Raw genomic sequence first — 13,716 nt, forward strand, 5'->3', positions numbered from 1 at the left:
CTTGGGCTCCTTGGCTTCCAGACGTGGAACCCCAGTTCGGCTTGGGACTCAGGGATACCCATTCTTTTTTTTTTTTTTTTTTTTTTTTTTTTTCGAGACAGGGTTTCTCTGTGTAGCTTTGTGCCTCTCCTGGAACTCACTTGGTAGCCAGGCTGGCCTCGAACTCACAGAGATCCACCTGACTCTGCTTCCCGAGTGCTGGGATTAAAGGCGTGCGCCACCACCGCCCGGCTGATACCCCATTCTTAATTGTTTCTTTTTGTCGTGCTTGGGTCGTGGAGCCCAAGCAAGTCCAAGTTTCAAGGCCAGCGACTTCAGTTTGCACCCCCCGCCCCCTTATCCTCTGGTCTCCTGGGTCCTTCTGCCTCAGTGACCACACTGCCTCTCTCTCTGTCCTTGCCAGCTCCCAACGGCCCCAACCTTCAGAATCATTTACCCTCTGGGATCCACGGTGTCCCCCACCCCCACCCCATGGCAAGCCTTCACAGCCCTGCCCTCTCTCATCCCCATTTAAAGGGGAGCGCGCAGGGGAGGGGGGGGGCATTGCAAAGGTGAGCCAGGAGCAGCCTGCAAGTTTTGACAGACGCTGAGGAGGACTAATGGGTTTCTAAGGAAACCGAGAGGCAGCAGCCATTTTAGTGGCATTTGCCGTACGAAAAATATATAGCGAGTCTGACATCCCCTGCCCACGAGCACCGGGGTGGCCACCGGCTGCAGAGGCCCCGAGGAGGTGCGGGTGGGCGCGGGCCGGGCGGAGCGGGGCACCTGCCGCAGGTGCCTCGGGGTCGCGGCTCCGGGCGGGCGGGGTGGCGGGGCTCCCCCGCGGGCGGGCGCCGCAGTGCAGCGCGGGCCCCGCGCCTGGCCCGCCCCTCGGTCCCCGCCCCGCAGGCCGCGGGAGCCCGCCGGGAGGCGCGCGGGAGGTGGCCGCGGCCCGGGCCACCGCGCGCCGCTGCCCAACATGGTCGCTGCGCACGCTGCACACTCTCCGTCCTCGGCCGAGTGGATCGCCTGCCTGGATAAAAGGTATGCGGGCCCGGGGTGCGGGATTTGGATCGCGGGGAGCCGCTCGTGGGGTGCCACCTGCGGGAGAGCCTTCCACGTGCCGGGGACAGAATGCGGCGCCGCGGGGGGCTGGGGAGGGAGACAAGGCGCCAGCCTGCCCCGGTCCCCTTCCGCCCCGCAGACTCCACGCTCCACTCGTGGGTGGGTGGGTGGTTTCCCTTGGCATTAAGACCTGGGGGAGTGCATCCATACCGGCTTCAGACTGTCCAGGCCCTCAGGGTGAATGTCGTTTAAGTTTCCCGGAGGGGCCGGGGTAGGGGTGGGGGTTCATGCAGGTACAGAGTCACCTTTTTTGTTTCTGAAAACCAAGAGTGAGGGACGCAGTGGAGCTGTCAAGCCCCCTGGTGAAATTCGCAGCTCTCTTTCCTTGGGCACTCACTCAAGGTCTGTTAAGAAGGTCACAGGGAGGTGGCTTTCCTCTTAATCTCTGCAGAAAAGACCCTCACTCTGAAGAGACATGTAAACCTCAGAGAGTGTTGACTCTGGCCAGCCTCTGAGGAAGGTGCTGTGGGTGACAACGGATTGCAGTTGTTTTCCAGGCGCTGACAGTGTAATTTTCTGTTTGTCCAGATTGCAAATTTAACAGTAAACATCACACAGTATGTTAGCAATTACAGTTTATTACCCTAAGGAAAAAGGTGATGCATCTGAACTTTGGAAGAAACAAGCAAAATGTCTTGCAGAGTGAACTGCCTCTGAATCTCAGAGTTTGGTGCCAAAGGCCAGTGGTTCACATCTTGCAGCTATCTGCATGATATCTGTATTTGCATTTGTGGGAAATATTCTGTGCTCTGCCATATTGAAAATTTTTCAATGAACAGATTTGTAACTGGATCAAACTTGAAGATCTTAAATGCGGCCTGCTATGCATGCTCTACTATTATGGGCCTTTGATGAAAAGATATTAACTAATTGAGGAGAGCTAAATGTAACTCATTTGAATAACGTAATATGACAAATGATCTTGACTTTTAGTTACCACACGGTAGCAAGAATATTTTTGGCAGGCATTGCCCCACTTCTGACTAAAGTGGCATATACTAATATTAGAGAAATTACATACAGTAAACAGTAAGACAATTGAAGAGATGGTTAAGTCATCCAAATTTCTGTGGGGGAATTAAAGTCATATTTAAGCTGAGAGTCTGCTAATGTGATCAGTAATCTAAATTTAATACTTTAGGAAAAGTGAATTATAAAACAAGAGATAATCAAGAGCCTGCACTTAACCTATAAATAGCAGTGCACCCTCGTGAGTGATAATTTTGGGTAGTAAGCAACATACTTCTCTTTGCAGAAATGCATAGTGTACAGTTTTTGAACAGTCAGTAATTCAGTGGAAATCCTTTACTCAGTGAGGACTTAGGGCAGAGTCATAGAGCAGTGTGAGTGGGATGGATATGCGGTCTTTACCTGCACATCTGCCTACCTGGCAGTATTTGGAATGGACTTCCAGCACATGGTGCCACAGTGTCTTGTCACCATTCAAATGGGCAAAAACCAAACCAAACCAGTTCCTCCTGAGCCTGGCGTGACTGAAATGCAGGTGAATGGACAGATCAACAGAGCTCTTGAGTTCCGATCTCGCACTTATCTCTTACTTCCTGAGTTTGAAAAAGGAGGCTACCGAGTATCTCAAGCTCAGCTCCCAGCAACGGTGGACAGATGGAAGGGAGGAACAAGGGCAGGTGCCAAGTGCGTGGGGAACTAGGAGATGCCCTGTGTGCGTTTTATTTCCCGGTGTGAAGACCTGGCTGCCTGTTCTGTGGCCTTGATCCCAGAATTCCTAAGCAGAGTCATTTAGGAGGCACTGGTTCATTGCAAGCGGGTAGGGCAGGCATATTTCCAAGTTTCATTTTAAAACATAGTCTGTTAATTTTTTAAAAGAGAGAATGAAGGCTGAAAGTGTGGATGGAAGTTGTCTGGGAAGCTCCCTGTAATGCCTCTTTGCTGGGGGCGTTGCCTTTGATGCATCTGAGAGGTACAGCATTAATACCTTGTTCCAGGTACTGTGCTAGGCACTGGGGGGTGCAACCAATGAGAGTTGCTTCCTGGCTTGGGGGTGCTGACGGCTTTGTGGTGGGGTAGCTAGGTAACTGTGCAACTGCAGTCTGGGGATTAATGTTTTAACAAGGATGTGTAAAGTGCTTTGGAAGTGCAGTCAGGCCTGGACGTAATAGAGACAGAGAATAGGGAGGTCTGAACAGACAGACGAGAAACTTGGCCAAAGGCACACAGATGTGGAAAGGGACCCCTCTCTCCTCAAGTTCCTTTTAGAGTTCCTTAGAGTACAGGAAGATAGGCTCTGTTTTCTAAGTCTTTTATCATGGGCATTTCCAAGTATGCATAAGAAAAGACAGAATGATGCAGTGAAGTGGAATTTGGGACCGGGCTGCTGGGAGCCTAGGAAGTTCAGCTGAGAACTGTAGTTCAAATGTGCGCATGCGCCAAGTGACCAGGAGTGTGGCTATCTGGAAGAAAGAGGAGCCCAGAGGCTGGAATAGAGGAGAGAGAGAGAGAGAGAGAGAGAGAGAGAGAGAGAGAGAGTGTGTGTGTGTGTGGTGTGTGTGTGTGTGTGTGTGTGTGTGTGTTGTTGTTGATGGAGATGGCCCGGTCAGTCAAATGTCTGCTGTACAGACACCTGAGTGGATTCCCAGCACCTGTGTTAAAAAGCCCGGCATTGCCGCAAACACCTGCAGACACAGCAATGGGGGAGCAGAGGCAGGAGCTCCGTGGCCAGCCAGTCAGGCCAAATGACGCACCTCACAGTCAACAGGATACCCCGTCTAATAAAAGAAGGTTGAGAGGGACGGTCAAGGGGGACGCCCAGCTTTGACTTCTGACTTCTCCATGCATGTGTATCCACATGTCTAACACACACACACACACACAATCACACACACAATCACACACACTCACACATATGCATGCATACACACACACACACACACATACACACACACACACACACTCACTTACACACAATCACACACACTCACACATATGCATGCATACACACACACACACTCACACACACAATCACACACACTCACACATATGCATGCATACACACACACACACTCACACACAATCACACACACTCACACATATGCATACACACACACACACACACACACACACACACACACACACACACCAAACTTTAAAAAGAGGAAAGAAAGTCTACTTGGGTGAAGACATAGGTAAGGGAAATTGAAGTAAAGCAAATCGACATGGGAAACAAAGTCAGAGAAGTGTCCGGCTGGCACGTCTACACAGCAATCCTGGTCGGGACAATACTCTCTAAACTTCATGTGAGTTTAGAGAAGAAGACGCTCAGAAATATGTAGCTGTGTTGATTAGGCTAAAGAAAGAAAATGCACAGCGTTTTGTGTGTCAGCTGCTTGTGGTCATGGACTGTGGTCAGACTGACAGGCTGTCTATAAATGCTCACCTGAAAGTTGGAACGCTGTCGGACACCGGGACGTATAAACGGACACAGAAGTTTCAGTGCACTCATGAATGTAGAGCAAGTTTACAGACTGCTTATGGATCTTACCTAGATTGTTCCTTGAGCTGGGATGGTTAACTAAAAACAAAAATTGTATAATTCCTACTCTTTGGGATTTAAAATAGTGAAATGGCACTTTTAAAAAACAATGTGATGACCTTTATTGAATTTTAGTAAAAGGTTTTAAGTTGGCTTCCTGCAGCTTTAAGGACTGTTTCTAGGTGGTGATTTGCATGGTGGGTCAGGGGCATCACCAAGTCACGTGTTTGGTGAATCATTGCCTGTTTCGACCATAGTAGAGCAGGAATCTGCAAACCGTGGCTTGTAAATCCTCCAAGAATGGCTCTAGAATTCCTGATTGGCTGGAGAATAAATAAAAAGAGTAATATTTCACGATCCATAAAGTTTATATGAATTCAAATTTCAGTGTGCATCAACAGTTCTATTGGAACACAGCCACACTTACTTGGTTACACACGGTCTGTGGCTGCTGTCAATCTGCAGCGGCGAAGCTGAGTAGCTGCGAGGAGGCTTGTGGTCCACAGAGCTTAAACATGGACTGTGTGAACCTTCACGGGAAACACTGCCATCCTTTGCTCGCGATGAGCGCTCACCCCGGAGAATGATGCTGAACTACTGTTACTAGAGGTAACAGGAGCATCTTCTCTCTGGAAAGAGTTTGCCTTCCTTTTGTTTGAAGCTCTCTAAAGTTTTGAGGAGGTGCAGTCGATGAATCTCCCTGAGGACCACTGTCTCACAGGCTGAAGCAGAAGATGAGGTCAAGGATGGTGGGCCATGTCCAACAGGCTGTCATCTTTTAAAGGCAACTACGCTTTTTCTTTTTTTTTTTTTAAATTTTTGTATTCATGTTTCCTCTACACACACACACACACACACACACACACACACACACACACACACACACACTGCTGATGCTTCCTTTGCCTGTGGCTGACCCCATATCAGTGGTGTGTTAGCTATTTTGGTGTGACGGAATGAGACTGAAAGAAATCAAGGAACACGTTTGCTAAAAACCAAAATACTTTGTAGGCCACATGGTGTGAGAAGATGACTCAGAAATCAAAGAAGCGTCAGATACGGTCTCACTCTGGAGGGATGGCGAGATGATCAAAGAGGCACGTAGAGCGGAACTGTGGCTCTGGGGGAGGCTGGTGTCAACCAGGCAGGACCTCAGGGATGGCATTCCTCTGGTACTTTCTCCAGGGCTCAGGACTGGCCTTGCACATACTCCAGGATTCTTGATTTGTCAGCACGTTGAGAATTCATACGTGTTTCAGGGATGGCTGCACAGGCACCAGACTCCCGAGACCTTAGAGACAAGTCATTAACTCGGCGATAAATCTGTACCACTGGACAAGTGGACCCGCTCATCCTTTGGCTAATGCAGTCGTGCCAGAGGCCAGCTGAGTGGGGAATCCAGCTCTTAGCAGAAGCACATCTCTTGAATTTCCAAAGAGAAGCTAGGCTGCCAGGAGGTCAGGATGCTCACTCGCATCTCCAGCCCGCAGAGTGTGTTCTTTTCCCAGAGCCACAGAGCTGGGAATTGAATTCTAATCACAAGGTAATTCCGGGGATACCTGAGGACAGCTTTGCTGTGCTATCTTCTAGTTAGATGAGCACAGCAAGAGCTCCCAGGGCACACTCTGTCCACTGTAATAAGATGTCAGACTCTGTGCTTGCTTCTGGGTCCACATCCTTCGGCAGCAGCCGCTGTATTTTATTCATCCCTTTATCTCCAGCACCTGCCTGGTGCCCTCACTGTAGAAGGTGCTCACAGGGCCAGGGTGAGGTGGCCACATACACTATCCTCTCTGGCCCCAGGTGGCCTCTGCAGCTCTCTGGCAAGGTGGAGGGTGCAGGTGGTGGATTAGCGCTGTCTGCATCTGCCTCCGCTGCTCCTGGTTCCTGGCTGAAGTGAATCCTGGCTTTGGAGTCGGGGTAGGGAGGCATTTCAGAATGATTTTAACCAACTGTTTTAAAAATTCAATCTATTTTTATTGTGGAAAAATTTCAGAATACATAGAATAGTAAGATTCTCCTATTCCACCCCTTTCCACCTCCAACGATGAATCAATAACTCACTGCTAGCCCTGTTTTATTTTTATGCCCATTCATTCTTCTCTGTCCCCAGGGCTGATTATCTAGTTAGTTAGTTAGTTGTGTGTGTATGATGTGTGTGTGTGTGTGTGTGTGTGTGTGTGTGTATGCTGCAGTGTGTGGGTGTTGAGTTCAGGACATTTGGGTGTCCTCTCTTGCCTTCCAGCTTGTTTGAGCAGGTCATCCTTTCCTCCACCACAGTACACTGTGTGCTTGCTGACCCCAGGCCTCCTGGCCCATTCTTCTGTTGCTGCCTCCTACCTTGCTGCAGGGGTGCTGGGATTACAGATGCATGCTACCGACTCCTGCTTTATTGGGTGGGTTCTGGACACTGGTTGTCAGGCACGTGTGCAGTATTTTATCCACTGGACTTCTCCCAGCATCCTGCCCCTGGGTTATTTTGAAGCAGTTCCCACATGTGGTATTTAATCTGCAAACATTTCGGTACATATCTCAAGAAGGTAAGGGTTTTTTTTTTATAAAGAAAATAATGCCTGGTGGTGATGGCACATGCTTTTTTAATCCCAGAATTTGGGAGGCAGAGGCAGGTAGATCTGCTAGTTCCAGCCTGGTCTACATAGTGAGTTCCAGGGCAGTCAGGGCTGGCTACACAGAGAAACCCTATCTCTCAAAAAACAAAAACAAAAACAAAAAACAAAAACAAAAACAAAAACCAACCCCCACCGAAAATGCCATTACTATACATTACAAATTTTGCCTTAATATATTCAAACATTCAAAGTTCCTTGTTTATCTCAAAACTTTTTTTTAATTTTGTTTGTATCAGAATGCAAATTATTTGTTTAGTTCAGATATGTTTTAATACCTAAATCTCTCTCTCTGTTTCTCCCTGTTTCTTGAAACTGTGGGATTGTTTCCCATCTCAATTTTAGTCGTTTTCCTGTGGTATTTTTAGAGACACATTCCTTCGCACCTGTATTCCCTGAAATTGGCATTTGGGTTTAGAGCTTGATCAAATTCTGACTTGGTATGTTGGTGAGAGCTTCAACAGAAGAACTACGGAGTTCCATCAAAAGGCACATGGTGTCCATTGATCTCTTTCTGTGATGTCAGTAATATATTATTTTTAAGTTTCATGTCTGACATCTCTCTATTTGCAGCTTCTTATGGGACAGTTCACTGTGGCCATAAGACCATGGGGACACATGATATATATATATATATATATATATATATATATATATATATATATATGTATACACACACACATACAGCAAGTCTGCTGTCTAATCAGGGTTAGTGTTATGATCTGATTTTACTTGCAGAAGGGCTTTAGGAAAGGGAAGCATGGCCAGATCTGATGCCCCCAGAGAGGAGACATAGGAGATGGTATGTGCCTAAGGACCAGTGAGCCTGTGAGAGGGGCAGCCTGCCCAGAGCACCCTTGACCCTGCTGCCCGTCCCTTGCCCGGAGCCTGGGAGGCTGAATTTTCCATAGAAAAGTGATGCCCAGCATCCTGTCTTCCTTGGTTCCCCTAGGTAGATTTCTGGCTTCTCCAGTAATGGTGAGACTAGCATTGGCCTTTTGTCTGAATTCTCCTGGGTTTATAAGCTTTCATAACCCTTCTTTAGTGCCAGATTAACCTCCCAGACTACTCCCCCAAGCCACGGGTGGCTGGTTTTGCTTCTGGCAGATTTAAAGCTACATCCTCAAGAGAAGCATGGAAGGGAGCAGCCCATCCTATGCTTTTTTCTCCCAGAGAAGGAAGGTGCAGGGAGGCTCCGACCTCTCTGAGCACCGAGAGGAAGGAGATGGAATAACTGGGTGGATGATGGATAGAGAAGCATCTGTACATCCCAAGGAAAACGGCAGAACAGCCTGGGTGGCAGCAGGTCTCCAGCTGGTCGTGTTGACTCAGCTGCCTCTCTGTGAAGCACGTGGAAAAGCGAAACATGAGTGGCTTCTGTCTGTCCTCTTCATAATTCCCTTTCTCCGTGTCTCCTGCTCCACCTGTGACGATGACCTAAACTTTGTGCCCAAGGCACAGGTTACAGACCAGGTGCGTTTGTGTCTGCACAGGGCAGTTCCCTTGTGATAATCCCGTTGACATTTTGGGGCGCACACTGCCTTCACCCTCCACTGCCCCAGAAACTGGAGAGAAAAGAAAAAGAGCCGATTTCTTCCAGTCTCTTCCTCCAGTCCAGGTGTCCACGTCACACAGGTGTCACTGGCCACAGTGACACAGGGGAAGGACACTGAGAGACTCTAGGAAGGCCTTTGGCTTCCCGATGGAAAACGGAGATGCTGTACCCTTGCTGTCTAGAAGGCCTGGGCCTGTGGCAGCCATCTTGTAACTCAAAAGGAGAAAGGAAGACCGAGGCCCTGTTCTGACTTTGCTCAGCTACTGTGTATCTTAAGATTTTCTGTCTTGTGAAGAAAATGAGACCCTGTTCCTAGAAACTACTTTGTTACCCTTTCTTTCCTTCGCTGTCAAAAGCACCTGCAGTCTAACAAGCTCTCTGTGTCTGAAGCTTTTACCTCCCTTAGCCCCGATTTCCCTTACGTTTTCCTTGTGTTTTATTAAGGACATCGAGATTCCGGAGCCTCAGACTCTTGAAGCTCTCCATGTCCTTTTGGACATTTAAAGAGTCACCAGTCTTCCCCTTTACCACTGTGTTATGCTGTTTTCTTTCAGGCCTTATCTTCGGGGTCCCTCTTCGTTTCCTAGACAGAGAAGCGTCTTCGTAGGGTCAGCCAGATCTGGATTCTAATTCTGCCATTCCCGTTCACCAGCTGTGTGAACCAGGCTGTTAGGTTTCCTGAGCTTCTGTCCTCGAATCTTCAGATAAAGCCACCGATGCCTATAGTGGCAGCTGTGCTGGGATTTGTGGGCCAGTTCAAGCACAGCTGGATGGTTATCTGTAAGTCATGAAAGTGGGGTGCAGGTGACAAGTTTGGGGATCATAGTATGTAGGTTCAGATGTCTGGCTTGATTTGATCAGTGATCAATTTTTGCCAAGCTAATGAATCCTAGTGGTTACTGTATAACTGTTTTGTATAGATCACTCGTCTATAAATAATGGCAGTCTTACTGACTCGTTTTGAGTACTTTTGCTTTTTATTACTTTTCTTGCCTAACTCCACTAGCTAGGAATTCTAGAACAAGGTTGAAGAAAGGGGTGAAGATGGATGGCATCCTTGAGTTTTCATCTTACAGGGAAGGTTTTTTGTTTTTTTGCCTTGGAATTTTAGGTTTGAGTCTTCCCTACCTCTACCTCCTTTCAAATTCATGGCCTCTTTTCTCACTAACTGTTGCTACATGCCTCCATGTATGCATTCCATTCCTGCGTCTTTATACCTACATGCCTCCGTGTATGCATTCCATTCCTGCATCTTTATACCTACATGCATCCGTGTATGCATCCCATTCCTGTGTCTTTATACCGTTACTTGTATGTGTGCTTTCAGGGCTGGCCGTTTGGTATTGGATAACTAGTTGGTGTGCTGTTTCCTGGGGAAGACTATTTCTCCTGCTAGTCTGTGATTATTTATTGAATCTGCCACAGGAGGTTTGGGTGCTCAGATCCTGCACGTGGTCTTCATCGGCTCTTCAACCAAATTTGTGTCGTAAGAAAGCTCTGCCTTCAGCGTCCCTTGCCATTCCTGTCTCACGTCTCTGCTTGACACCTCTTCTCCCTACCTCATGCCCTTTTCCGCCTTCCCTAAACCAAACGTGGTGCGGGCAAAGATCAGACGGAGACCTTTCTTCCAACGGCTCACACATTCGTTGATTTGCTCAGACTTGACTTTGCTTTCTATACGCCAGGCACTCTTGCTGATTGCCCATTAGTGAGGAAACTGACAAACCCTTGACCCTGGGAATTGATGAAATACCAGATGAAAAGATCTTCAGTCAGTCTTCAGGACACGTCTAGGTACCTGATTATATATGTGTTAGATCCTCATTCAGCCAGCACAGAATACATTAGTTAGGGACAAGTTACCTGTGAGAAGTGCCATGGAGCCAAAGGTAAAAGTATGCAGGAATGGGGAGACATAGACGTCAGCAAGTGCAAACATCTACACTGCCATGCTTAGCAGAGACAAGAACCGTGATGGGAGATAAAGCAGAGAGAAGGAGAAGAGACCTAGAGGCATCGCTATTTGAAAGAGGATGGCCAGAGAGGTCTTCCTACTGAAGTAATGTTTCGTTCAAAACTTTGAATGAGCTGTGAGTTATTTGAATCTGATTTAAATTCAGGCTGTACCAAATGGATAGATGAGACATTTTAGAGAGCAGAGTTGGATGGGTGCCCATGGTGAGGATACAGGCTGAATAAATATGGCGACATCCTTTTGTTTTGTGACAAGAGCTGACTTTGAAAAAAAATGCCCATATTTTGTTAACTACTTTTTTTGCTGTAATAGATGATGGTAATTTTATAAAATGGATAAATGAAGGCTTTTGGAATTCTTGGTTATCTTTTAAAAACTACACTTTTTATTTATTGAGTGAGTATGAATGTATGTGTGGGGGGGGAGGGGCCACATATGTGCCATGGTACAGGTGTGGAGATCAGAGAACAACTTGTGAGCATCAGTTCTCTCTTGCCTTGTGGGCACTGGGGATCAAACTCAGGTCATCCGGCTTGGGTGGGGTCTCGGGGGCAGAGGCAGGCAGATCTCTATGAGTTTGAGGCCAGCCTGGTCTACAAAGCAAGTTCCAGGACAGCTAGGACTACACAGAGAAACCCTGTCTGGGAAAACCAGGAAAACAATGGGGTTGGAGAGACGGTTCAGCAGCCAAGAATACTTGTTGATCTTGCAGGGGGTGTGGTGGTCCCAGTGAGAATGGCCTCCACAGGCCTGTGTGTTTGGATGCTTGGGTTCCAGTGAGTGGAACTCTTTGGGAAGGATTAGAAATACCGCCTTGTTGGGGGAGATGTATTACTGGGGGCGAGCCTTGAGGTTTCAAAAGCCCTTGCTAGGTCCAGTCCCCACCCCCATCTGTCTGCTGCCTGTGGATCAGGATGTAAAGCCCTCAGCTACTGCTGCAGCACCATGCCTGTCTGCTTCCCACCTGCCATGACGATCATGGACGAACCTCTGAAACTGTAAGCAAGCCCCCAATTAAATCCTTTCTTTTATATGAGTTGTCCTGGTCATGGTGTCTCTTCGTAGCAATAGAACAGTAACTAAGAGAGAGGACCTGGATTTAGTTGCCAGCATCATGGCTCACAACCACCCAGAGCTCCAATTTCAGGGGAATCTGATGCTCTCTTTTGACCAACACACACACCAAGTATGCACATGGTATACATGCATACATGCAGCCAAAACACTAACACATAAAATAAATACCCTCCGTTTTTTAAAGGTACAAAGAAAATACAATTCATTTTAGTCTTCACCCTTCCCATTCCCCCTCTTTCCCTCTCTCCCTCTTTCTCTCTCCTGCTTCTCCCTTTATGACTTTCAACAGGATCTGTAGTGTAGTCCACCCTGGATTTGAATTTACCCACTCCATCTCAGCCTCCCAAATTCTGGAATTATAGGAGTCTGCCCTTGCAGCCTCATCTCAGCTTCTGAATGCTTGGATTATAAGAGTGCACACTCCCACCCAGCTTAGTTTTTCATAATTATTTATTTCTGGAAGAAGGAAACTGCCTTTAGAGAATGGCTGAACGTCCTTCAGCTCAGAAGAGGCAGGGGTGTGAGTGCTGCCGTCACCCCTGTTCTAAGGACGGTTTGGGGTTTTTCTATTCACCTGGCTTACTTTTATCAGGAGTGCATTTAGTGCTTGTGTGGGGTCCTTAGGCTTCTAAGGCTGAAGTCCTAGAAGGAAATGGCCGGAAATCCTGCCAGTTGCCTGTTTGAAAGATTTGTTTTCTAGCTTGAACGTGTGTGTGTGTGTGTGTGTGTGTGTGTGTGTGTGTGTGTGTGTGTGTGTGTTGGGGTCATATCATGGTTTCCTCAGCACAATTTAGCAGTGTGCTGTATTTTCTTATGTCAAAACTTGAAGCCCACTTGAGAATAACGAGTCTGTTATGAAGATGTTAGGGCAACTGCCTGCCTTCGACTTCCCTGATGGTGTTTGAAGACCTAAGTCGTGGGGCTGGGATTATCTGGCTCCTGGCCAGGCTTTATATTTTATTTACCTAAAATACTTTAAAAACTTACACCAGGAATCCTGTGTAATTATCCAGATTATTAAGGCACAGATAAGGGAGTCCTCTCTTGATACAACAGGGTGCCCTTGTAGAAGGCAGCTTTATCCTGAGGCAGCTCCCTCTGCACAGTCAGGCTGGGAACCCCACTGGCTTAGCGTGAACAGAGCCCGTGTCCCGTGCCCGCCCACCTCCTGCTGCGGGGCTGTATCTTGTTATAAGCTTGTGAATACCCCTTATCTTCCTCTCAATTGAATCTGATGCTCTCTCTACGGCTGCGCTTCCTACCTTTTCAGCGTGTGGTTGGATATTTATCTTCACTTTGGAGGCTCATTTTAGAATTCAGCATTCAACAGGTTCTGGATAGCAAAGTCAATTTAATTTTTAAAACCCCTCTGGGTTTAGAGGATTAATATGTGGTTTGTCTCTCTTATCAGGAGTTCTAGCCTCGGGAGAAATGGGCAAGAAAACCAACCGTGCCTTAGGGGGGTGCACAGAAAGCGGAAGTGGGGGCTATTTAACTCGGCGTTGTTTTCAGTTAATGAAATCAAAGTAAGTTAAATAGACGAACGTATTATTCATCATTCTTAGGGAATGCCTATAGGTACAACTGAGAAGATTGAGTGAGCAACGACAGTTTAAAAAAAGCAAGAAATTATTTTTAGAATATGAAACCATTACCTAAGAGTGAGGTTTCCTTTATTTTTTCATTATAGTTGACCTTGATTTTATGTTATTTGTTCGCTCCCTGTTGGTTTTTAATCTGCCACAGTGGAATGATCCTGTGAGCAGAGTAGGGAAAATGGTTTCAATCTCTCTTTTTCTTGGGATGAGCAGCATGTATGACTGATTCCGTGTGCTGTGTTCTTCTTAGTTGTAACATTGTACAGGGGAGA

At 47.3% G+C, this 13,716-nt stretch overlaps 1 protein-coding gene across 3 annotated transcripts in view; it reads left to right on the forward strand.

The window, feature by feature from the left end:
- The first annotated feature begins 879 nt into the window (after nucleotides 1-879).
- Nucleotides 880-13,716, forward strand: part of Rapgef4 (Rap guanine nucleotide exchange factor 4) — a 284,557-nt gene continuing 271,720 nt past the window's right edge. The window contains exon 1 of one of the 3 annotated variants that reach the window (XM_028885722.2): nucleotides 880-1,023. In XM_028885722.2, coding sequence (XP_028741555.1) covers nucleotides 959-1,023 — 65 coding nt within the window. In that variant the 5' untranslated portion in view covers nucleotides 880-958. Of the gene's footprint in view, nucleotides 1,024-2,977; nucleotides 3,069-13,716 lie in introns of those variants that run through there. The other 2 variants (XM_028885723.2, XM_028885724.2) reach the window with 2 other exon arrangements.

Source organism: Peromyscus leucopus, chromosome 4 (assembly GCF_004664715.2).
Source record: "Peromyscus leucopus breed LL Stock chromosome 4, UCI_PerLeu_2.1, whole genome shotgun sequence".
Taxonomy (NCBI): domain Eukaryota; kingdom Metazoa; phylum Chordata; class Mammalia; order Rodentia; family Cricetidae; genus Peromyscus; species Peromyscus leucopus.